Raw genomic sequence first — 27,401 nt, 5'->3', positions numbered from 1 at the left:
TTGCCCCTAAAATCCCAAGCCAGATGATTTTACCTTAGCAAATCCAGCTGTTGAAAGTGAAATGCTTGACCTTGTTCAGTAACCCATGCCTCACTAAATTCTCATTTTGTGGAGTCTCATTTATTTCCCTAGTTAAGCGTGACACTTTCCGTTAATAGACCACTCAAAACGGCATGTTTTCCTTCAGTATCAATACTGCAGAGTGAAGAGAATTATGGGACATCTGTGCTGTGATTAAGGAGATGTAGGCCTAGGGTCTGAGAGTTGCTGAGGCCTCAGCACAGACTGCCAGAGTGTTCTACGGTTTTATTGGTGTTATCGGCTGCCAGCTACGCATCTTTCACCCGCCAGTCATGTGCAATTCGAGTGAAATCCAGCCTCTGTGGCGTGGTGTGAGGGCTCAGAATTGGGGTGCAGATGCCAGGGGCCCTGGAACTATGCATCGGATGTTATAGTGCTGGGCCCACGTCCTCGCCCTTGAAACTCTGACACGTGCTGACCAGTTTCCAAATGCCTACATCTCCCCATTGTGTTCCTTTGCCTGAAAGTGTTCTTTGGACCCCAAAGCCCACTTTGCCCACCCCTACAATAGACTGGAAGCACCAGAGAATGAACATCTCCTCCCACCCCCACTATGGCTTCCAACCCCAAACTGACAGAATTGGGGTGTCCTGCTCCCATCTCCCTCAGGTGCAGGAGCTCCAAGGCCTGTGTTGAGTTTCCCCCAGGGATTAAGGCCCAGTTGCCCAGTTGGTACCCGGCGTGCTAACGTGCCTTTTATCAGCAGCCTGCTCTTCTTGTTCCCCTTCCCAGTTCCTTGCTGGTGTCTCCTCCACTTATCCTCCAAATAATGAAATCCTGTGTCAAGGTCTGATTCCGGGGGAACCCAAAGAAGATACAGTGGCCTTGTCAATACATAGTCATTTGATTTTAGGAAAGCCATTTAAACTCTCTGAGAGTCCCTGGCCTCAAAAGTAAAATAAGGAAAGGAATTTGAAGTCCTACTTGGTCACAGCAGCAAGGAAAGGGCTGCTTCATTTGGCTGTCAAAGCCCTCCCAGACCAGCGCTAGTCTCCTTCCTGCCCCCCTCCCCTCATCTCTAAGTGTACCCCTCCCCCATGCTCCTCTCCAGCGCAGAGAATTTCTTTGAATTCTTGCAAGTGACACATTTCCCACTTGCCTTTGGGACTCTTACTCATGCTGTCCCTCTGCCTGGAACACTCTTCTTCCTTCTGTTTGTTTGGCTCACTCGTACACAGCTCTCAGCTGAAATGTCACTTCCTGCAGGGAAGCCTTTTCTGACGCCCTGTCTAGGATTGGGCTCTTACATGCTACCAGATATAGTGTTCCCGTTGTCACGTCTGGCATGCTTTACAGTAATTCCTATTTTCTTCTCCAAGCCCACCTCCTTCTCCAACCACCGTCATTACTGGCCTTTAAGCTCCTTTCAGTCAGAAACCCAATTTATCTGGCTCCCCACAGCATCCCTGATACCCAGTCCAATAATTGCACATAGTAGGTACTCGATAAATAACAGTTGGATAAAATGCACCCTTGTTTACTAAACATTAGAGTTGATGAATAAGAGGATTTGGGAATAGAAGTCAAAGCAAAGTTTCCCAACCAGAGTCATGGTGCTCCCTCGAATGGTTTGCACCCAAGATACGACTTTTCCCTCAGCCCTTGTATTGTACTTGGAAGAAGGGGGTGTATGGGGTGGAGTTCCCTATACTCAGATGAGAGCAGCTTTATCTTTTTATCCTGGTGAAGGCTGTCATCATTTTTAACATGAAAATTTTAGAAGCTGAAAAGAACTGTGTTAAAATAATCCAGCCCAGTACTTATCAAAAAAGTGGAGTTGAAAGTTGGAAAAGAAAATTTAGTAGTGGAGGGGAGGGATAAATTAGAAGGTTGAGATTAACATATACACGCTACTGTATATAAAATAGATAATCAACAAGGACCTACTGTATAGCACAGGAAACTATACTCAATACTCTGTAATAACCTATATGGGAAAAGAATCTGAGAAAGGTAAATATATGAATATGTAAAACGAAATCACTTTGTTATACATCTGAAACTAACACAACATTATAAATCAACTATAGTTCAATATAAAATTAAAAATTTTTTTAAATTTTAAAAATGGGCAGAAGACCTAAATAGACATTTCTCCAAAGCAGACATACAGATGGCCAAGAAGCACATGAAAAGCTGCTCAACATCACAAATTATTAGAGAAATGCAAATCAAAACTACAATGAGGTAACACCTCACACCAGTTAGAATGGGCATCATCAGAAAATCTACAAACAGCAAATGCTGGCGAGGGTGTGGAGAAAAGGGGACCCTCTTACACTGTTGGTGGGAATGTAAATTGAGACAACCACTATGGAGAACAGTGTGGAGGTTCCTTAAAAAACTAAAAATAGAATTACCATATGACCCAGCAATCCCACTACTGGGCATATACCCAGAGAAAAACATAATTCAAAAAGACACATGCACCCCAATATTCATTGCAGCACTATTTACAATAGCCAGGTCAAGGAAGCAACCTAAATGTCCATCGACAGATGAATGGATAGAGAAGATGTGGTAATATATACAATGGAATATTATTCAGCCATAAAAAGGAACGAACCTAGGTCATTTGTAGAGACGTGGATGAATCTAGAGACTGTCATACAGAGTGAAGTAAGTCAGAAAGAGAAAAACAAATATCGTATATTAATGCATATATGTGGAACCTAGAAAAATGGTACAGATGAACCGGTTTGCAAGGCAGAAATAGAGACACAGATGTAGAGAACAAACATATGGACATCAAGTGGGGAAAGCAGCAGGGGGTGGGGTGTGTGTGATGAATTGGGCGATTGGGATTGACATGTATACACTGATGTGTATAAAATGGATGACTAATAAGAACCTGCTGTATAAAAAAAAAAAAAACGGAAAGTTTAGTAGCAAGCATTGTACTTGAGCAATGTCTGGAAGCAGAAGACACTACGTTCATCAGCTGTTGAGGTCAATGCAGCCTTCCTAGGTTCAGGTCTTTCTGACATTCCTTGACGCTTGGTAGCCTGATGGGTGTTATCTCAAAAATCCCTAGATCCTCCAGGGATGGGACCGAATACAAAGAGCCACTCCCAACCTTTTCCAACCGCCATGTGTCCTGAGTAGAGTCCAAATTCCTAGCATGTCTAGAGGCCTCCTGGGACCCAACTTTGCCTCCCTCCTCTCCAGGCTCGTCTTCCTCTGCATCCTGCCTCACACTTGCCTTGTGCGTTTATTTCCGGGCACAATGTTGTTTCACATGTCTGTGCTGTTGGCCCTGCTAACAGTTCCACTAGAGTCTAGGTTCCACTGCAGACTCCTCCCTCTCCTCCCTGCCTACTTGCCACTCCTATTCATCCTCTGAGACGCCAGGCAAGCCCCAGGGCTTCCAGATTGGAAGCTCCACTCTCTGGCTTCCCCTGTCCCCGGAGTTTTCTTCCAGCACGTTTGCATATTGGTTTGCTGTGACCCACCAGCTCCACCCCCAACCACTTCATAAGCTTTTTGAGGACAGGATCAACGTCATATTCAGTGAGATTTTGTGTGTGTGTAATGTAGCCCTCGTCTGATCAACAGTAGGCACACTTTAAATAAACTGAAGATAATTGACTTCCAAATTTTAATAAAAATGTTTTTGCCATGTGCAGTTTAAATACTATTCAATAATTTGCACAGATTGGCAAAAGTAAACATCTTGGCTTCAAACCAAACCAAACCCCCCCTCAAAAAAGCAAGTTCCTGTGACGTCTACAGGTCTCTCATGTTGAGTGCCTTGATGGCAGACAGCAGCCCTGGTGTGAAACCCTTGGGGGAAGGGACAACCTTCTGGACACTGAACTGCAAAGAATCACCCACTGTTCCTCAGGTTTCTCACACGCGCGAATGTGTGGGAAATGTGACTCTCTGCTGATAATTCCTAAGACGTCTGTTTTCTCTTTTAATCAAGCTGAACAGAAGTAGTCCTTTGTTAAGATGAATTAAATCTGCAGTGAGGCATTGGAATTCATTTCCGAGGGAGGGGTTATCCTAGAAGCCTTTACTCCATCCAGCACCTCCCCGGCGCCTGCCCTAAGCACCAGGCAGCTGTCCACGCCCGGCCAGGAAAGGGCAGGGCCGCCTGCACGGATGCACAGGCCCCGGGGATGGGAGACCGCCACCTCGCTGCCCTGGCCCGGGCTTTTAGCACGGCCTGAGGTCTCGCGAGGTTGGGTTTGTAGGGTTCGGGCTTGTTGAGACCTTTGACACGCTCCCCACGTCCCCTGCAAACCACAGTACTGCTTTTTATTGAGCTGCTGTCAGATAACGTGCTGCATACTTGCATAAGCCATACCTTCCTCTCACAGGTGGAATAACTGAAATAATTTTTGAAATAAGTTTTCCGAAGCTGGATGAGTAGCAGTGTTGGCCTAACGCCTGGGACAGAGAGGGGGAGGGGTAACCGATGTATTAAAACTGTGATAACACTTGCAACTTCTACGTTTTTCACATATATCAGCTCATTTTATCCCCACAAAAGTCCTTTTAAGCAAAAGGTACCCTCATCTTACTGATGAGGAAATTGAGACAGAGATTAGGCAAAGGATGGAGAAATGCACTGGTAACCATGCAGTGGGGTAGAGAAGAAGACCACTTCCTGTCTTCCGATTCAGAGCTCTACCCACCTGCTAACACACATACACATGTACACGCACACACACACCCAGAGAAAGGCTTCATTTCTGGGAAAAAGGAGACAGGTAGGAAAAGAACTGGAGGAGCCTGATGTGTAATTTACATAACACAGTTTCTTCGTAAACATTCCAGGCACCGTGAGAAGTAAATTAAAAGATCGCTCATGGATAATTTAAGTATAATACAAGCTGGAAGTTCTGGTAGAGTCCAAAATTGACTCACAGTAAGGATGACTGAGTTTTGCCCTGGTTTCTAGCCTACTTTGCTCAAAAGTAGAGATGAAAATTATGAAAAGACAAATGTGTTTGCAATTTAACTCCACCAATAAAAGCCTGCAAACTGAATTCCCTTCTAGCACTAGGAATTCAACTTCAGATGAAGATTTATCATCTCTTTCTGTGAAGTACCTACTATATGTAGCCTCTAGATATCTGAAGATTGCAAACGTCCACTTAGTCTGAAGGCCTATTATTGTGCTGTAGTAGCAGGATTATGGATGAGAATACAGTTTAAAGGTAGCCCCTGTAAAAATGAGCTATTGGTTTCATGAGAGCTGTGGGAGGTGGGGAGGAGTGCATTAAGGGACGAATAAACCTTGCAATCGAAAGTGTCACCTTTATCCATGAAACAACAGTGTTGGTTCCTACCACTTGCCCTAGTGTAATAGCTATTCTTCCTGGATTAACATCACATTGATTAATAGCGCCAAGCCAAAGCATGCTGAGTGCTGACCTCCATGAAAGGTTGCTAAACTATGGAAATCTAAAAGGGGACATCAGGGAAGGGGGCGTGACACTGAAAATAGTTTCTTCGTTACTCTGGTAGTTAAGGATTTATATTAGAATGAGGTCAGGTCACGACCATTTTTGTTTTGGCAGTAGGCAATCACGAATTGTAGTCGCTGACTGCCATCACCACCACTTCCTAGGTACCAGTATTAGAGAAACTGCCAGTCCTGCTGGAACGACTTAGTACTCTATTTCCAAAGAACATACTGTATTTAAAAATTAGGTCAATATTTAGCTTAAGTGTCTGGTAGTAGATAATTTTAAACATAGGGTAGATGGAAATTTACCTTGACCAAAGGCTTATAACAGATTGCTGTTATAAATCTTATGAAATTTTGAGTCATTGGAATTCTGGGAGCTTCAGTTTGCTGCCCCACAGTAGCCTTCCTGTACCATAAACTTGCTCAGGGCCTTGCCCTTGCTGGTTCTCCTGCTGCCACACTTCCCTTTGTTGGCCACAGGGCTCACTCCGTGGGCTCCTTTAGGCCTTCACTCGAAATCACCTTCCCAAAGAGGACTTCCCTGCTATTCTTTTTAAATTTAAGCCTTCCCTCCACCAACCCTGGCACTTCCTATGGCCCTATCCCATTTTCTTTTTCTCCATGATCTTCTTTATTTTATACCTATTTATTTTGTTTCTTGTCTATCTGCCCCCACTAAAATATAAGCACCAGGGACTTTTCTTTTATCCCCACTGCTAAAATCCCTTCTCTTAGATCAATTTCTAGTACGCAGTAGTCATTCAGTTGGATAGATGGATGGGTGGGTGGATGGATGGATGATCATTGGACCCATGAATCCTTTCAGTTGGCTGGTATCCAACACAGAGAATACAGGTCCATAAGTAACTAAACGACAAGCTGATCTCTCAGCTCTTCTCTTTCTGCTTGTTGGCAGTTGTTAAACTATCTATCGTACAAGCCAACTCTACGCTTTCAATCCTGAAACCCTCTGTTGATCATATCACTACATGGTAATTTCTTCACTTACATTGGAGAGCCATGTAGAAATAATCATTTGAGGCAATCCTAAAAGGACAGTATTTTTTTTTTTTTTTTTTTTTGCGGTACGCGGCCTCTCACTGTTGTGGCCTCTCCCATTGCGGAGCACAGGCTCCGGACGCACAGGCTCAGCAGCCATGGCTCACGGACCCAGCCGCTCCGTGGCATGTGGGATCTTCCCGGACCGGGGCACGAACCCGTGTCTTCTGCATCGGCAGGCGGACTCTCAACCACTGTGCCACCAGGGAAGCCCCCAAGATTTAACTTTCAACTACATTTCAGATGCTGTTCTAGGTCCTTTACATGTATGAACTAATTTAATCCTTACAAAAAATAGTCTACGTGATCTACATTCATGCAGAAAATATTTGTGTATGACATAAGAGAATGGGCTCAATATGAAAGAGCAAAATAGAAATGGAAAAAGATTAAGTTTCTGAGTCAGTGTCATTTTCCCATTAAAAGTCTTAATACTCACCGCAGGGAAACATCATATTGCATAATTTTAAAGACACTTGCACTTTTTAGTTGTGCTCTGAAGCTCTCCATTACCAAGGAGAAGGATTTCCACTCAATTAGATTACAAAGCAGAGGATTATGCAGGTTGAGTTCCAAGATGTAAAAGACTTGAAGAGATTATGTGTAGGGAAAAACTAATTGAAGACAAGAAGGGCTGTACTAGGATGTATGTTTGCGCTGTAGTAGTGTCCGTTGCGAGCAGTCGGGTATTTAGCCCTCTTCCTTTGTTCCTGCGTGTGTAAGCCTTGAATGGTACCATTCATTTCCAGTAGAAGTGAGTCATGCATCCTCAAATTGGATGTAGCTAGCTCAGTCTGGAGGGTTTCTGTCCTTGAGTCTCACACCGTCTACTGTCACCACTGTGTTTATTTAGAAACTTAATAATTAATTTAGAAATTAATTAATAATTAATTAATCATTATTATTTAAAAATAAATAATTAAATTCCTGAGCTAGGAGAAACCGGAGGAGAGACAGCCCCTGAATTTGCTATGGTAGGAAAGAGTCAAATATCCTCAAAAAACATATTAAAGACTTAAACTGGGATAGGAAAACTGTTGTCAATTTTATCAATCATTAAATGTTATTTAGTCTGATTTTTCTGGACATTTGAATTTATGGAGTTATAGGACTCCATGGAATAAGAAAAAGCTGAAGGAAGTGAAGTAAGAGAGAAAGACAAATATCACTTATATGTGGAATCTACAAAAATGATACAAATGAACTTATTTACAAAACAGAAATAGACTCACAGACATAGAAAACAAACCTATGGTTACCAAAGGGTGGGGATAAATTAGGAGTTTGGGATTAACATACACATACTACCATATTTAAAAGAGATAAACAAGGACCTAGTGTGTAGCACAGGGAGCTATACTCAATGTCTTGTAATAACCTATAACGGAAAAATATCTTAAAAAGAATATATATACATACATATATGTATATATTATACATGTATAATATATATATACATACATACATATATATATATATATATATATATATATATATATATATATATATATATATATATATATGAATCAGTTTGCTGTACCCCTGGAGCTAACACAATATTTTAAATCAGCTGTATTTCAATAATTTTTTTTTTTAAAGCTGAAATAAGTAGTATTAAATCCTCAACCTGGTGTGGTGGCTGATTTCTTTTTAGACACAGGGTAAGTATGATAACCTCCTCGTGGTGCATTTTATTTTCTACTTGAACTATAGTAATAAAATGACGGTCCGTTTTACTGTTTAGTTTTCCGAATGAGGTTTTGCTGATTGGATCGTTTGATAAAGCCCTGGACGCACGAGATCAAAGTTTCCTGCCCCCAAATTCATATGAGTCCCTTTGCCTTCACTGCCCCACACTGAACCCCAACATAGTCGCACTGCTTTTCACAAGGAGGACCAGACAAAAGACTGTAACTAGGGTAGTGTGTAGTTGATGCTCAAGAAATAGTTGTAGAATGAATGTTGGTTGAAATTACAGCCTCAAATGTTACTTTTGGTGGCAGTTATCAATAAGTCAACCCTTTAGCTACATTTGGTTCTTCCATATTGTAGAGTATGTCTGAGGATGAAACAATAGGAGTCTGAATGATACTAAAGATAGTCATTTACATGGGGAGCCAATATGAGTTGTTCCCTGACACTTAAAGTGCAATAAATGTCACCATCTGTGGGGCATTCAAGAACCATTTCCCTACACACACACACACACACACACACACACACGCACACGGAACGTTCTAGGTCTAGGGAGCACCCCATCCCAGGCTATACTATGTGGCATATCTACTCAGCCTGTGCCTCCCTGGCGCCCAGACTTGAGAAAACCACAGCGTTTCGGAAATTGTCTTCCTGGAGCCCAGCAACCTCTTTTTGGTGGGGAACTTGAAAGAAAATGCTTTCATATATCCCCTGAGGCAACAGAGAACCTAGAAGAGGTCACAAAAGGCTGGATTCAGCCCATAGATAATTTTTTGTTTCATAAAGAGTTTTAAAAATTAGAATATTTTTCATAAATATATGGTTGTGCAGCTTCTCTAACACATCAGAAGATCTGGCATCACTGGACTGATACTTCCATGGGCGATAATTCACTGAGGCTGAGTAGCAGCTGTCCTTTTCAGGGGGCTCCATTCACCTCAGTTGCTGACAGTCTCACTCATTTCCTTAGCCCACCTGGCCCCTAGTCTATAACAGTGGGAGAAGCCTCAGAAATATCAGTTCATTGACCAACATGATTGTAGCACCGGCTCCTTCCATGTTTACACTCATAACTTCTCTGTAGTTATGAGGAACTTCCCATAGCAACAAACAAATAATTACACAGAGCTGCTCGTGAGTCAGTAAATATTTCAAAATTCATGTATTAACTCATTTCAATCTTCATAAAAACTCTGTGAAATACGTGTATTTTTACCTCTATTTTTAGCTGAGGAAACTAAGGGACGGAAATTAAGTAACTTTCTCAAGGTCACATTGCCAGAACACAGTGCAGAGTGAAGAACTATACCCAAGTAGTCTGACGTCAGAGTCTTTGTTTTTAGCCACCATAATATGCTTCCATGCCCTACATCCACTCAGTTAAAAATTCTATTCTTGAGACTTCCCTGGTGGTGCAGTGGTTAAGAATCCACCTGCCAATTCAGGGGACACGGGTTGGAGCCCTGGTCCGGGAAGATCCCACACGCTGCGGAGCAACTAAGCCTGTGTGCCACAACTACTGAGCCTGCGCTCTAGAGCCCATGAGACACAACTACTGAAGCCCGCGTGCTGCAACTACTGAAGCCCGCACGCCTAGAGCCTGTGCTCCGCAACACTGCAACTAGAGAAAGTCCGTGCGCAGCAACAAAGACCCATGCAGTCAAAAATAATAAATAAATTAAATAAATAATTTTTTTTAAAAAAAGCACTCACAACCTAGTACCTGCTATTGTAAATACTACTGGAATATTTCACTTAACACCCTTTTTATAAAGTGGGTAACCTGGTCCAACTTAAACTCCTGCCTCCAGCCTACATGTGACTTCTTTCTGCTCTGCCCCTTGTGCTTCTCCATCTGGCATAAAGGACAGAGTGCCAGAAGCCACAGAAAAAGTAGGCCTCAGCCCCCAGGAACAGAAATTGTACTTGAGGACTTGCAGTGCAAGGCGAAGAAGGCATATTATTCTTATATTAACACTTAAGAGCATATATTATGGAATTATAATACAAAATTGGTGTGAATTTTTCAAAAGCTAAAACATAAGACTTAAAGAAAATCTTTACTTGCAGGTGATTGCTTTGGGTTAATATCCTCAGACCACCTCTAATAACTAGGTCCACTGTCCTATGAAAGTATTGTCCAGCACCCAAAAGAACACTCAGAACGCTTCCTGCCTGCTGTGCTCTGAATGCTCTTTTGTAGCCGCTGGTTTCAATGAGATCTGCCTCTGTGAATGTTTTCAGGTAGCAATAGCAACAGTAGCCAACCCTTACTGATCTCCTACAGTACACCGAGTACCCTGTTAAACAACTCACGTATATCTTTCAAGTATTCTAAGAACTCAAAGAGATAGGTACTACTATTATCTCATCTTTAAAGATCAGAAACGAGCTTGGAAGGCTTAAATCATGTGTCTCAAATCACATAGCAGGGAAATGATGAAGACATACATTCAAACCCGGGCCATTAGACCCCACTGCCTCTAGTACAATAACCCATTGTTTCATTATTCCTCTGTTGTTAATTTAAATATGCATATTGAATCCTTGAGATAAAGAGGTGAAACTCATTGTCCTTTATTTAGACTGTATCTCCTTCCTCACCCAAACAGTGGTGATATGTATCTAGTAGACTAAATAAATACAGCTTAGCATATAGACCCTTAAAAATAGAGAGGTCTTATTTTCCTTAAGATTTCATGTTTGTGCACTATCTAGAATGCCTGGCAATAAAACATAAATTTATATTACATTTTTAAAGCTTTTCAGCGGTCTATTTTATTATAAAAATAGCACACACTGGGTAAAAATAAGAGTATTCCACTGAAAGTACACTTTCAGCCCTTCCAGAAAAGTTAAATATTGGAATTTGGCTCAGCCAAAGCTGACAAGGGAATCAAGGCAGAACTCTCTAGTAAAACCCTATATTAAAAATTAAAAATAGGGCTTCCCTGGTGGCGCAGTGGTTGCGAGTCCGCCTGCCGATGCAGGGGACACGGGTTCGTGCCCCGGTCCGGGAATATCCCACATGCCGCGGAGCGGCTGGGTCCGTGAGCCATGGCCGCTGAGCCTGCGCGTCCAGAGCCTGTGCTCCGCAGCGGGAGAGGCCACAACAGTGAGAGGCTCGCGTACCGCAAAAAAAAAAAAAAAAAAAAAAAAATTAAAAATAGAAATATAAAACGATAGGCTATATAAGGAATAAGTATTTTAAAAATATAAATAAATAAACGTGAGAATTTTAGAAGAACATACTGGTCTTTCCCCACTTCGTTCAACAGCTTCTGTCCAAATGTCAAGTCTGTACTTCAGTGACAAGATAGTGTAGAAGGAAAGGCCAAATCAAATGAGAAACACAGTCGCTAAAATGTGTTTACCCATTTACAATAGATGACCTTTCACAGTCCAAGTGATTTCTGATTGCACATAACTTCCCAAAATAGCCAGTTTCTCTTCAGAATGTGTTATTATATTTTGAACTAAACATTATTTTTCCCATCCCATCTGAAAAAGTCTAAACCTCCTATTCAACTTCTTATAGATCTCTTGACTTTAGGAACTTGGGGAAAGTTTCATGAAAATGTTATGATGCAAATTCAATTAAATTCTCAATCATTTACCAGAATCCTGTTTGTCTGAGTTTATCTCTTTTGATTAAGAAGTTTACTTATAGGGAGCGGTTGTTTGACTGAGTTTGTAATCAGTAAAGAAAAAGAAAGAAAGAAAGAAAAAGCAAAGTCACTAAAAGGAGGAGCTACAAGTCCTCACGCAAATTTTATTAAAGAGGCCTTTATAAAATTAAGCATTGGTAGCCAAAGGCTGGGTCTAGAAAAAAATGAGTCAGAGCCTAAAGAAATGTGAGTGACACTTAGTCCTGAACCCTGTGCTTAAGGAATGATTGAATTGTCAACAAACACTTGCTGTCCTATTGCTTGATGGATACATTTTACTATATTTTCTATTCTCTTTTGTATAGGTTTCATATATTCTTGTGATTGGCTAGATTCAAAATGGAAAGTCATTAACTAGGATGTAACTTTGGGCAAGTCAGTCGCTCTCTGCGCCTCAATATCATCATCTATAGAATGAAGGGTTTGACTGAAAGATCACTAGGGTCCTTTGCAGCTCTATGTTACATTCTACAATTCTAGGTACTGACTGTGATCAAATACTATTCTATGTAAATGTCCTAGCACCCAGCATCGCACCTAAAATCTATGATGTATAGTCAGGGATGAATGCCATTTTAGTATGCTCACAAATTCTACCTCTGCTCCACAAAGCCTGGGACCTCAGCTGAAAAATCTCAAACAGCTGAGATGACTCAAATATTTCAGGGCTGGAATTATCTGAAGAATTTCCACTCACATGTCTGGTTCCTGGGCTGGGATGACTTGAAGGCTGGGCTCAGTTGAGACCGTCAACCAGAGAGCCTACTGCTGCCCTATTCATGCAGTTTGGGCTTCTTCACACCACTATGGTCTTTGGGCCACAAACTTCTCACATGGTGGCTCAGGGCTCCAAGTGAGGCAGTTACAGTGAACAAAGTAAAGCAACTTGGCCTTTTATGACCTAACCTCAGAAGTCACAGAACAGCATTTCCACTGTATTATATTGGTTGAAGCAGACACAAGCCCACCCGGATTCCAAGTAAGGGGTCACCAACCCCTCACTTGTCAATGAGAGAGCAGAACTGAAGAATTAGCAAACCATGTTTTAAAACTGTCATATATATATATATATATATAAAAAAATATAAATTTATATATATATTTTTATATATATATAAATAGGTATATATATATGTGCACGTGTGTATATTAAATCTCCTTTAATTTTCACAATCAATCACTTGGATAGGTAGTATTCTATTTTTAGCTTGCCTGGGGTCACATAACTAGTAAGTTTCAGAGGGAGAATTCCAATCCATCTACACAAAGCCATGCTAATTCTACTAAACCATATTGACTGGAGGGGAGACCCCATTCATTTCAATGCTTATTATTGCCACTCCAATAATTTTGAGTTGACACTGTATTCATGGTGGCTGATTTCCCTTGAAAACCAAATAAGCCAGATGAGATGAAATTGTGTTCAATTTAAATAAGCATAATTTACAAAACAAATAAACCCCAGGTAAACTCTGAGAGAGTTTCAAATTGAAGCCAATCACATTCAGGGATCAATTCACCCTAAGGCACAGGAATTTCTAGAATGCTAGGATATGAGGTTTCTGGTTCTCTGTCTCTGCTGGGGCCACTCCTGCTGCTGGACTTATATCCACCCAGCTCACTCTCTCTTCTGATTTGAATTATCTGAGAAATTGACTCAGCTTTTCATTTCATGGGGCTCGTAGAGATAAAGCCAAGGATCCTGCCTATAAAATAGAGAAAACAGGACGCTGGTACAGGCTACTAATTTCCCTCTAGAGTCTTCTCAATCAATACCAGTCCCAATAGCCTACTGCATCACGTACAGAGCATGATGGGATGGCTGACAGGAGTAACCCTCCACCCCATGGTTCATTTGTGCTCCACACAGAGAAGTAGCTAATGAACATCTTTTCGACAAATCAAATCAATAACATGACTTCTGACCTCATTTTTAGGAATTTTATTGAACCTGATCTCAAAGGTTGAATGTTGAAAGAAAAACAAAGAAGTCGCTAAAAATATCCCCAATGCCCAAAATTGCATCTTATAAAAAGGCTACGAAATCCATTACCATCTAGAGTTTCTATTTCATTTCTCAAAGTCATTCAGAAGGCAATCTAATTCACAGATGATAATGACCTTTGCAGGATACTCTGCTGACCTGCTCTATTCGTTGCCACTGAGTATGCACATGTGTGTGCAAGCGGGAGTGTGTCTTTGTATGTTTTCCAGGTCTCCATCAATGAGATTTACACAAAGTCTTGCTTGCTACATGTTGAAACTATCCTGACTCAGGAGAAAAGAGATCACTGTAATAAAGATGGTCAAGTCTAAAAGGAGTTCAAAGGAATATATTTTCTTTAAAAAACAATCTTTGCGGGTCCTAAATCTTTTGTATGATTTAAACGAGGGAATAGAAATAAACATGAAATCTGGCTGAGCTGTAAACTTCACTGTTTATGTTGAATGAATTATCACTAATATTCAAATGAGCAATTACTAACAAGTTGACTTGTCCCCTTGGGCTACATGTTGTCACATCGTCTCAAGAAAGAGCCGATTTCTTTATGCCTTCGTGTCAGAAAAGGCTGTCACAAATATGTTTGATACTATTTTATTATATCGAAATAATGAGAGAAAACACAAAGAAAGAGAGGTCTATGTGTGTGTGTGCCTGCGTGGGTGAGCAGACCCAGGTAAAAAGCAAGTAACAGAGAAATATAGGGAGGTGGCTTGAATTTTTAATCAGCTGCTACCGCTTCTCTTGAACTAAGGAACTAAATGTTGTAATTCTATGTAAAAATGTTTCAGGTAATAGAGATAAATAAAAGTCAAGTTTATTTGGTGATCTGGCTAAAACCATATCCCTGGAAAAACGTCAAATGCCTTAAATGTGAATTAAATATTATCTTCAGATAGGATTTACCAAGATAAATACAGTTCTTCTTTTTATTGGTTTGTTCTTTTTCTCATAAGTATAATGACTTGACATTCAATAAGTAGTGCCAAATCAATTAACATTGAAAATATTTTTTGACTTTTTTGCCCATTAGAAGAACATAGTTGATAAATACTGTCTCTATAAGGAAGCTGTATATCTATAAATTGCATGACTGTTTTTTGGATGTAGTGAGAATGGAAACCAACTGTAAGGATGCAGCACTTTATCCTTACTTAGTCTCTTATTTACAAAAGGGACAGCAATCCATAGCTACTGGCATCTTTTCTGCAAAATTCCATGAATCCATTCTGGTATTGATTCTTTGTGTGTATATAATCCTTTCTCTCAAAGAAAAATATCATGAACTGATATGCAGGGTTTGGCTCTTCTTTTGTAATTTTTCCTTTGATATATGCACGAATTAAATAAAAATAAATCTAATTTGGTGAAACCAAAGAATTCTAATTAAAAGAAAAATTCTTTCATCTGTACGAAAACAACCCATAATTCCCAGTGGGCTTTCCTAATTCCTAATTTCATACATACATCACTACCATTGTGGCTGGAGTTTTAAGCAAATGATCAAGTCATCTGGGCCAAAGAGGAATGTAAAACATTTCTCATCATGTGGTCTATTTGTATCCTTTTCTCCTTAGGGACATTTGTCACTAGATAGATCTTCTGTTGTTTATCAACTTTTGGTTTTCCAGGTTGTTAAAGAAAAAAAAAAAGAATCTGTGTTCCATTTAACAACTAAGTGCATAATACAAAAACACTTTAATCTATGGAAAGATAAACTTTCTAAAAAGTATTACAGCAGTATATGTCTCTTGCTTTAGTAAGACCAAAACAGTAGAGTTAAATACTCTTATACAAGGCCCTTTTATATATAATTTGATACTTTTGCAGCAATATGGATGGACCTAGAGATTATCATACTAAGTGAAATAAGAAGGAGAAAGACAAATATCATATGAGATCACTTATATGTGAAATCTAAAAAAAATTGATACAAATGTATTTATTTACAAAACAGAAACAGACCCACAGACATAGAAAATGAACTTATGGTTACCAAAGGAGAAAAGGGGGGAGGGATAAATTGGGAGTTTGGGATTAACATATACACACCACTATATATGAAATGGATAACCAACAAGGACCTACTGTATAGCACAGGGAACTATACTCAGTATCTTGTAATAACCTATAATGGAAAAGAATCTGAAAAAGGATATGTATATATATATATATATATGTATGTGTAGCTAAATCACTTTGCTGTAACCTGAAACTAACACAACATTGTAGATCAACTACACGTCAATAAAACTTTAAAAAAAATGATACTGACAATTGCCTTATGAAGTAGATGGGATGCATTTTGTTATTATTATTTTACAGATGAGGAAACTGAGGCTCAGTGAGTTGAAGGGACTTGTTCAAGGTCACACAGTTAGAGAAGGGAGGTTAGTAACCAGATCTTCCAAATCGGCATAACCTCTTTCCATATCATTTATATATTGGTAGTCGGTCCTACCTATTTACTTTATTTTATTATTTGCCTCACGGTTTAAACATTTTTCTTGGGAGGAAAAGTATATATACTACAAAAATGCAAATAGAGGATCAAAGGATTCTTTTTAACATGAGAGTTTTTTAATAAAAAAGCTGTGTTGGGGACTTCCCTGGTGGGGCAGTGGTTAAGAATCCACCTGCCAAAGCAGGGGACACGGGTTCGAGCCCTGATCTGGGAAGATCCCACATACCCCAGAGCAACTAAGCCCATGCACCACAGCTACTGAGGCCGTGTGCCACAACTACTGAAGCCCGTGCATCTAGAGCCCATGCTCCACAACAAGAGAGGCCACTGCAATGAGAAGTCCGTGCACCACAACAAAGAGTAGCCCCTGCTTACTGCAACTAGAGAAAGCCTGCACACAGCAGCAAAGATCCAAGGCAGCCAAGACCCAATGCAGCCAAAAAGAAAGAAAGAAAATTTTAAAAAGAAAATCCAATAATATTTTTAAAATAATTTCTCTTTGGGGGGGCTTCCCTGGTGGCACAGTGGTTAAGAGTCTGCCTGCCAATGCAAGGGACACGGATTCGAGCCCTGGTCCGGGAAGATCCCACATGCTGCGGAGCAACTAAGCCCGTACGCCACAACTACTGAGCCTGCGCTCTACAGCACGCAAGCCGCAACTACTGAGCCCACGTGCCACGACTACTGAAGGCTGCATGCCTAGAGCCCGTGCTCCGCAACAAGAGAAGCCATGACAATGAGAAGCCCGTGCACCGCAACGAAGAGTAGCCCCCACTCACCACAACTAGAGAAAGCCTGCACACAGCAACGAAGACCCAATACAGCCAAAAAAAAAAAAAAAAAAAAATTCTCTTTGGGGAGTTCCCTGGTGTCCTAGTGGTTAGGATTCTGGGCTTTCACTGCTGTGGCCCTGGTTCAACCCCTGGTCAGGGAACTGAGATCCTGCAAGCCGCCCGGCACAGCCAAAAAAAAGAAAAGAAAAGAAAAGAAAAGAAATTCTCTTCGAACTGCCAGAATTTTAATGAACTCTTCAGAAGAACCACAAAAAGCTATCGATGTTGGAGATTAAATAATATAACCCCTGGCGTCTCGGACAGCTTAACGTATCTCTCTAAAATGAATAGCTTATTTTTCCTCAATCATCATGCCGTCATTTGGTTGTGCTGCATTTTCTTTTGGAAATCTCAAAGCATTTAGCTAACAAGAGTTCATGGTTATTCCCAAGAAAACCTGATCCAGCTATAAAGGTTTATATTCCAATTCAATGAAGTCAGTGCATCTCTTCCCCAGTTAACCTGTATGTTTCTCCTCTTGCCATAGACTGTCATATAAATATGTTAACAGTGTTAGGTACATTGTTTTTAATGACCTGGCCATTTGTTTTATCAAGTAGACTTTGTGCCTTTCCTTTATTTATTAATTGTATTCCTTCGTGGTGACATTGAAAAGGCCCTACCTCCTGGGGACACTTGCTGCTTTGGGATCTGATTTAATGGATACGTAGAATGACACGGCAAACCAGTGAATGACTAGATAAGTGAAGGAGTGAGTGAATGAATGAGTGATTGCCTCCCTTTCATGGATGAGACACGGTCTGAGGGGCGTGTGAGGTCATGTGATGGGCAGAAAGCCACACGCTGATGTCGTAGTAGTGCCCAGTTGACAGATGCCAAGATTATTTTCTTTGCTCTATTTAGCTATCAACTGTTTAAAATCCTCATAAAATATCAACATGAAAAAGTAAAAATGGAAAAATAAGCCACACACAAATTACATGGCTTTTTAAATTGAATGTAATGTGCAAAGAATAACGAGTAAAAAGTATAGTGGGGGGGATAGTTTTTCCCTTGATGGGGTATAGGTTATTCACTGTGAGTCCTTCCCCTCCGTCAAATGGATTCAGTAGTACTTTTGGGTAATGCTCTTTGTAGTTTTTGCATAAAACACTTTGGATATATGCCCATTGTGTTCTTTTTAAGCAGACTCCTTTAGTGGAAAACACACACACACACAATTACGTTCACGGTTGCCCACTGTATTACGACAAGTAGAAGAGGACACTAGAAAGGTCCTACATAATGAGAGATCATCAATTGTTATATGTACACTTGCACTTTATTTCATTTTTCTCCACATTTGGACAGATCAGGAATAAATTTGATTACGTTTCCACTGAGAGCCTTTTTTTCCCAGGAATACATATCAACAGAATTTCAATGAGCATAAAATAAAAACGTTCTGCATTTTGTATGAAAGTTTGATTTAAATGGTCTTAACAACAAAAAGAAAAGAAAAAAGCTGTTCAAGTAACCCTCCCAAGGGGAGTCAACTGCTTTTCAGCGCTTCCTGCGCTGGTGCCTTCTCTCCATCCGCTGCTCAGATATTCGTGAATTGCTTCCAGCACTGCTTTCTGTCTCCCTCTGCTTTTGTGGCGCGGCTCTCCCTCCCTCCCTCTGGCTTCTGGTCTTTCTTACTCCTTCTCTCAGCTACTTAACTACAGCTCCCACTGGAACTTGCACAATCAAAACGAGCTCTCCTCTCCAGCAGCCTCCAGAACTCATCACCTGGAGCAGAGCGACTCGCCCAGTGCACCCGCCGCAGAGCGGCCAGGTAGCTGGGGCCGCGCAGCGGGTGCCCTTCTCCGGCTCTGCGGCAGCAGGAGCCTCTCCCCGGAATCCGCTGCATCCCGGGGTCCTGTAGCGGTGATGCCTGCGTTTCGGAGCAATGATGGAAAGAGAAGAGCCACTGCCGGTGACAACTGAGAGTGCGGAGAGGTTGCTGCAGTAGCCAGTGCTGCAGAATGTGTGAGTGAAAACCTGAGCCCTGCTAGATTCTCCATCACGCTCCGTCTTCGTTAACTATCTCCAGGAGGCACACCGAGAACCAGATGCATTGACCAGGCAGGTGCCACCCTGGATCTATAACTGTGAACTCCCCACTGTGGAAGATGGTAAACAAAGACATGAATGGATTCCCAGTCAAGAAATGCTCAGCCTTCCAATTTTTTAAGAAGCGGGTAAGGACAGGTTTTGTCTGTTTCTTTTGTTTTCTGCTCTTGTCTGAAATGCCTTTGATTGCTTGCCTGAGGTAAGCCTAAGGTTCAGTTGCAGAGCCCTGAATGGAAGCCGCGTGTCTGGTAGCAGTGGTCCAGCTAGGAAATATACCTGCCTTGATACAAATTTGTGGGTGGGGGCCCCGAAGAGTTGCTTTGGGAGAAGGGGGTTGGGCTGAGATGTCTTAAGGAAGGTTTAGAGCTGGGAATGGGAATTTCTCAATCAAAGCCACAAGATTACAAGCAGTTTCAAAGAGAACTGGCCTGGGTAGAGTTACGGCTAGCAATTTAGTCAGGGACTAATTCAGTAGCGCACTCTTGCTCTCTGTTATCTTTGAAGGCTTCAACTTTTCCCACACCTTTCATTCACTCATGTCAAGTGCTGCATTATCATCTTCCTGCCTCAGAAGCAGCAGCTTCTAGCTTTCCAAATCCGTCCAGCCAATAACTTGCTGAGTCTCTATCTATGGTAAAAATAGCAAAGGACTAGAATGACCTTTTACAGAAATGATAGAATCCAGCATTTTAAATCCTCTATTTCAAGAATGCCTCAATTTTACTTGGTACAACTGCCTTTCTTTTTTGTGGGCAGTCTGAATTCAAGTGATAATATGGGGTTATGCTGCTGTATACTTTTATTTCTTGAATTCCTTGTTCTATTCAGAGAGTTAACATTACATTGCTTGTAAGTGAGCAAAAAAAATAATAAAATAAAATAGAGGGGGGGTTCTTTTTTGTGTGTTTCACAATAAACTCAGTTCATTGTAATGGTCCCACTGGTGGTCTGCGTAAATCTGCAAATTTATACACAAGTGGGAGGTAAGAAATGAATGACTGCTAAGCAACTGATGACTGACACTCTTATGGAGAGTTTCTTTAGCAACAGAAGCTTCCTCCAGTCCCCAGCTGCCCAGCTTATTTAATACCCTGGGGCAATTCCATCAAAATGGCTCTCTTCATTCATTCTGTCCCTTCATTCAGGTCTTTTCTGTGCTGCTCCTGAAACATTAGCCCTTCACTTAAACCAGCAGCAGCACACAGTGATAATACACTGGGCTGGACTACCTCCTACACCAAGTGGGCAAGCTGGGAAGGCAGGGCTGGGAACAGCGTGTCAGGCCAGGCCAGAGGGCTAACACAGGTTCCCACACGCCTGTGACTGAATTCTCTTCAGTAAGGCAAAATCTTCCCTAAAGTCCACGGACCAAAATGTATGCATTAAAACCAAAGCAAAACCCACGCTGCCCTGGCCGCTGCTCCTGGAGCCCCAGCAGCAGGCAAGGTCTCCCACTAGAGGAGACTCAAGTTGATTTTTTTAGGTTTTCTCTTATTTTCTTTGCTATCAAAATGTACTAATAACAATATTAATTTACTGTCTAGTTTTTTTTGCTTAAGAGCATGATTTACCAATAGCCTTCAGTTGGTGCCTCTGTAGACCTTGGATTTGACAAAGAACTAACCAGGGTACTGATGTCTAATCTGAGTACTTGCAGAGAGAAAGAACTTTACACCAAGATATCCGGCTGGCAGCTTCATCTGCCTTTGAACCTGGGTCTATCACTTGCTGGAGATAGGATCAGAAATGCCCCCTCCTGCTGTCCGTACTCTTCAAGGATGGAACTAAGCAGAATATGACTTTGTGTCAAGTCATGGATGGCCCTAAGAATAAAGTCCTTGATTCTTGTCCATACGTTCTCTTTTCTGAAAGTTCTTTTCAGTTTGTACGATGACTTTGCTTTAGGTTTTGCTTTTCATTTGTTTGCTTGTTTGTTTGGGATCTTTATTTACACAGCTTATATGTAAATAAATGTGTAAAACACTAAGATAACATCCAGGTAAATCCCTCCTCCTCCCTTCTCCAGAGGTAACTGTTGTTACTGTGTTGGTGTCTATCCTTTCCAGATCTTTTCTATGCATCTGCATATATATTTATAGATTAGAATGCCTTTGTTTTCAGCTAAGAATAATCCATTTTTCTTATATTTTATTGTTGAAGTTCCACACATTTCTGCACATTTTATTTTTACCCTACTTAGACAGTCTTACAAAGTGAACCTTTGGGCCCACGTTAAACTATGAATAGATCTTGGAAAAAAAGCCATAGGTTTTTTAGGGCTTACTAAAAACATGGAGGTTTGGACCCAAATTCTGATGGCAGAAAGCTTAAACAGTGTTTTCTATGCCTCTGAGACATTTCAAAAGGAGCGTAAGAAGGTAGCAAAAAGGGAAGGCAGAACGATCCGCCCTATCGTTCATTTAGGATAGTAAGTGTAGCACCATTTATTGAGTGCTTACTTTGTTCTCGAAGTTATGGGTCAAGTGCTTTATATGTGTTAGCTCTTTAAATCCTCATAGCCACCCTATGAAGTAAGAAAGCTTATTAAATGTGCAAAGGATGGCTTAAAAGAGATTAAACAACTAGCCCAAGATCACTTAGCTAAAAAGTAGCAGAGCCAAAATTCAAACTTTCTTTGACCCAAAGCCCATATTCTTAATCCAGACTTTCTAATTCAAATCTGCTCCTAGGGACTTCCCTCCCTGGTGCTCCAGTGGTTAAGACTCTGCCCTCCCATTGTAGGCGGCCCCCTGAGTTCAATCCCTGGTCAGGGAACTAGATCCCACATGCTGCAACTAAAAAAAAAAAAAAGATCCCACATGCCTCAACAAAGATCTCGCAGGTGGCAATGAAGGTCCCTCGTGCCACACATAAGCTATGGCACAACCAAAGTAAATAAATACATATTTAAAAACAAACAAACAAAATTATGCTCCCACCTTTTTTTTTTTCCATAACAGAATCTTTTCTTTCCCCAAATGAAATCTTTATGCCATTACACAATTTATAAAACCTATGAAGGCAGCCAGTCCTCAGTTGATGTCTCTCGAAGCTCCTTTCCAACCCTCAGTCGTGACCGAGGCAGCTCTGGGGAACCCAGCTTCAAGGAACACAATCTGAAGAAAGACATTCCCGGTGCTATAGTTTCCCCAAATCCTTTGGATTGATGCTTTCCACGCTCATGTCTTAAAAGCTCAACTAAATCAGCTTTAGTTGAGAATTGCTAAGCTAACCTCAGTAAGAGTTCTGCTTTCATTCTCTCCGTGTTAATGATAAGTTAACGTTAGATGCCAATGGATTATGTTGTATTCTTAGAATTTCTGAAAAATTTGTTTAAGATGAATGCAAAAATGTCCTTAATCATCTTTATTGTTACAATCCAAGAGCTTTAAAAGTGAACATGTTTGCTAAAGATAATCCATTTTCATGGATTTAAAGATTTGCTCATGGTTCAGATTCTCGCATTATGACTCAGAAAACACCAACAAATGACGTTATCTTCAACTTGATAATCCATTTTGGAAATATGCTAGGTATGTAAAAAGACTTCTATACATCTTTTGTAACATTTCAAAGGATAACTAACCCGTATGGAATTTTGGGTTTGGAATGCACCTTAGAAATTCTTCCATTGACCTCCCTATTTTAAAGATGTAGAAACTGAGTGCTTGGCAGGTGAATCACTTACTCAAATTAAAATGAGGCCAACCACCCCTCACAGGTAGGGTTTTCACTTCCAAATCAAGTGTGCTTTCCTCTTTATTATGCTCTCAAAGTCGTTCAGTGTTTTATGCCTTACTATTCATATTTTTTTTAGCAAACAGAGTAGGGACAAAATCCAGCTCTTGTCTTCCTAGAGCTAACTGCCTCATGACCACCAACTCTGACAGGACACAATTCTTGCCAAACTTGTCTCGACTCACTAAGTGATACTTTTATGCTTTTGAGCAATCCCTTGCATTGTTCTTTACTAATGACACATTTTATAATAACTATCACTTATACAGCACTAATATCACTGACCACTGTTCTAAGAGGCTTTCATATACTACATATTTAATTTCTCAAACATGAAAAGTCTAAGGGAGATATTATTGTCATCCCGATATCACAGATGAAGAAGGTGAGGTGGGCCGAGGAGGAGGAAGTAGTCTTAACATCATACAGGTAGCTCATGGCAGAGTTAGGGTTTGGGTCAAAACATCTGGCTGCGGAGTCTGTATCCTTCACTGCTGTACTTCCTGTCTGTGACGTCAAACAATCCAGCGTGGCCAGAAGAGACATGAAGAGGTCTGATGGCCTTAGCTTCCTCCCTTCTCTAAAAATGATGGGGAGCAAAGCAAAGGGTTTCAGCCTGGTTATGACGTTTCCTCTAGCAGAGCTGAGAGATGAAATTAACATCCCTGAAGTGGTTATTCTCCACCACTGTTTCATACACCGCATCCCTTTACATCATATTTCCCTTTACTCTTCTATTATGTCTGCTTAAAGCAACTGAATTGGAATGATAACAAAGGTCCTTTTCTTATGTGAAACCCTTTATGTCTTCTCAGGAGGCTAGAGTTTACTGAGTGTTTACTAAGGGTCAGGCCTTACTAGTGCAGCACTTTACTCATGTAATCGGCAGTCACTCCATTATGCCCATTTCACAGCCAAGGACACTGAGTCAGAGAAGTTAAGTAACTGGTCCAAGGTCATGGTTCTAGGAAGAGGTGTAGCCAGAATACAAACTCGGGCAGTCAGCTTTAGCACCACCAGTATTTCCATTTGACCCACTGGAGTGAATGGCTATGAGGCTAACACCGCTTCAGGGTTAGCTCTTCCCACTGGATCATCTGTGAAGATGATCCAGAGACGATTAATTGGCGGGGAGCGGGGGGTGGGGCGGCAGGGGTGGTGGTGGTGGTCGTAGCTGTGGAGAATTACATTTCCCACACGACTCCTCAGGGCTGTAGGAATCAGAAGTCTGCGTCAGATTTCTCCAAGATATATTTGATCATACTTCCTGGAACCATGGTGGAGATTCCAATGGCTTCTACTGTGCTGTCTTCAGAGATAGCTAAAATCTGAGCCCTTTGAGTCCCTCCTGTGTGCACTCGACAGCACACAGCCCCAGTCACAGTGCACTGTAATCTTAGGGCCCACCTGGATCTCCCACAGGGCAGAAAGGTCCTTAAGGACAGAGAACCCATAACCTTGTTCACTATATCCCCTACCAGTCAAACCATATTTGTTAAATGAATGTATGAATAAAATGAATAAATGAATCCTTACATTAACTGGTCCCTAATTCGTTGCCTTGTCCTCCTCCTCCACTTTCTTCTGTCTTGAGGTAGTTGAACGGCTTAGGGATCTAATGTATTTTAGTTCTCTCTGTGTTTGAATATGAATTATATATAAATGAAGACTTTGAAAAATAACTTAAATCTGATTCAAAGACATGTTGTCACTACCCTTAGCAGCTGGCAGGGAAACTTGAACTCAGATCATTTAATGAGCAATGACCACACCTTTTCTCTAATGCTTTTCCTGTCAGGACAAACAAGACAGACATAGTCATGACTTACTAATCTCTTTTGATTTTATATTAATATAAATCACTGACTTCAACACTATACATTATGCATTATGTATTCTCCCACCTAGAATCCTTAAAATATTTTCCCAGTTATTGTTTTTCCTCATTTTTCAATGTGATCTTAGGAGCTACTGAGTGTGAAGAAAAGCTTGAACTCAAGAGGGCTTTTCTGCTTTGACCAGTGAGTCTTAGAGGGTTTGGACTGGAGCAGGGACTGGCTAGGCTTGGCTGTGCTGGGGGATTACTCTTCAGTACCATAGGACGCAGGTAAGGAGTATCAGGTATTTGTCACCCCAGCAGCTCTCAAGAAAGCCCACGAAGGACTTCCCTGGTGGCACAGTGGTTAAGAACCCGCCTGCCAATGCAGGGGACACGGGTTCAAGCCCTGGTCTGGGAAGGTCGCACATGCCACGGAGCAACTAAGTCCGTAAGCCACAACTACTGAACCTGAGCCCTCAAGCCACAACTACTGAGCCCGTGAGCCACAACTACTGAGCCCGTGTGTTACAACTACTGAAGCTCATGCACCACAACAAAAGGTAGACTCCGCCTGCCGCAACTAGAGAAAGCCCACGCACAGCAACAAAGACCCAATGCAACTAAAAATCAAAATAATAAATAAATAAATTATTTTTTTAAAAAAAGAAAGAAGGTCAGTTGCAACCACCTCCCCAGGTCCTTGGTCTAAGGGCAGGCGGACCCAGCAATTGGCCAGGGTCCTCTGGCAGCCTGCACAGTGAGCTGGCAAATTTTAAAAGCTTCTGTGTGGGAGGAAAAGGAGAAGGAGGCAGGAGGAGGACAATGGGGAGAGCAGACAGCCAAGCGAGCTGGGTGCTGCCTCAGCTTCCTTCTGCAGCGGCTCTGGCGTTTGCAGAAAGGATTACTATTAGAGTTTGTTTTCTCTCACACCTATTTCTTCACAGCATTCTAAAATGATTTCATAAGTATTTACAACAAAGGGAAATGAAAATCAGGGCTGTAACTAGGACGGTAGGAGACTCTTCCCCTTGGTGGTTCAAGATGCCAAAATATTACTCTAATTGCCTTCCAGAGCCTGCTGTGACATTTTTCTGGGAAGAGTCCGCTGAGCTATTTTTATAACTTTGGGGTCACCTTGGTCTCTTTTTTCCTCCTAGGTCAGGGCATTCACCCAAAATGCCATTTGTTTGGGGAATGACTGGTCCTAAGGTTCTTTTCTTTTACTCTTCTCTCTTCCTCTTCTTCCTCCTTTTCTTTTTCTTCTTCTTTTCTCTTTTTTTTTCTCCCTCCACCCCTCTCCCTCTCTTTCTCTCCTGTCTCTGGAGGATAAGTGCACATCAAGGCCAAAGAGAGAAAAACCTGACATGAAATACCCCTAGATTCATCTTCCATGGAGAACAGAGAACCCATGTTCTTCTAACCCAATGCTTCAGGAATATCTTGCCATCTCCGAGGCTGTTAGGGTGAAATCGGCCAGTGTGGAAGATCCTGAGAGCTCCAAGATTTTAGTTTCTAAAAATAGCAAGGTGAAAAGGGCCCCAAGATAGTTAAAACACTTTAAGACTCAAATCTTTGTAGGATCAATATTAAAATATGCCAAGAAGGAAAAAAATCAAAGTTAATTGATAAGTAAAAATATGTATTTTCAATGTTTTTCGTTACAAACATCATCTTTTCTATAGAATGTTCTTTCTGAAAATTGACCGAATTTCCTTTGAACCCTGAATCTTTCTAGATCTGTGATAATTTGGGTTATATTGTAGAAAAAAGAAGTGTAAGAAAGAAAACTGTGAGTATATAGCTTCTAGAGTAGTTAAAAAGATTCAAGGAAAGCTAAGGAGCAAAACAGTGGAGAGGTAGAGTAAAAGCAAAGACATTAAAAAGGAACAATATATAACAATAAAATATATGTAACAATAAAAATGTTATATATATATCAACAATAATGTTATGTATATATAACATATATCGATAATATATGTTTAATGGATCGATAAAAACAATTAAAAGGGCTTGGGGAGAAGGTGTAATTGTAATAACAAAACTCAGTTAAACAGAGAGCGTATTGATAAAGAGAGAGATTAAGAATTTAAGAAAACCTTGGTGTGTTTTCCACTGCTTTCAATAGTGCCATAGCAACACATAAAAGTGAAGAACTAGAACCCAAGGCCTTAATGAATTAAAATACTTTAACGCAGGTAGTGAAATGCTGTTTTTGTTTGGTCAGGCTTGGTAGAAACTAGATTTGAGCACTGAACTCTAAACCATGTTCTATTTTGATGACTAGTTTGGCATTTTTTTGATGCTAGATGTAAATAATTTTTTTAATATCTTTGTGACAAGTGGGAGGGCTTGATATATGAATACCCATATCTTGTACATCAATTTTACTGTGATTAACCAGAAAAGCTGAATGAATATATTGGTAGTTTACTGAAGAATATGTTTAATGGGATTACAAAGCTTAAGGAGTTCAGAGATATCAAAGACATCCACGGCACTTAATTCATGGAGGTAGATTATAAAATTTCTAATTCATCTCTTGGTGAGAAGTAAAAAAAGCTT

General features: G+C 40.9%; 1 protein-coding gene across 1 annotated transcript in view; it reads left to right on the top strand.

Moving 5' to 3' along the window:
• The first annotated feature begins 18,957 nt into the window (after positions 1-18,957).
• The window catches only part of SGK1 (serum/glucocorticoid regulated kinase 1), a 110,825-nt gene continuing 102,381 nt past the window's right edge, over positions 18,958-27,401 (top strand). Inside the window, exon 1 of the mRNA XM_079938845.1 lies at positions 18,958-19,407. Within this exon, the coding sequence (XP_079794971.1) occupies positions 19,339-19,407 (69 nt within the window). The 5' untranslated portion in view covers positions 18,958-19,338. The remainder of the gene's footprint in view (positions 19,408-27,401) is intronic.

The sequence above is a fragment of the Stenella coeruleoalba genome, assembly GCF_951394435.1.
Source record: "Stenella coeruleoalba genome assembly, chromosome: 12".
Classification (NCBI taxonomy): domain Eukaryota; kingdom Metazoa; phylum Chordata; class Mammalia; order Artiodactyla; family Delphinidae; genus Stenella; species Stenella coeruleoalba.
The sequence above is the reverse complement of the archived record's forward strand: the minus strand, read 5'-3'. Positions and strand labels throughout refer to the sequence as shown.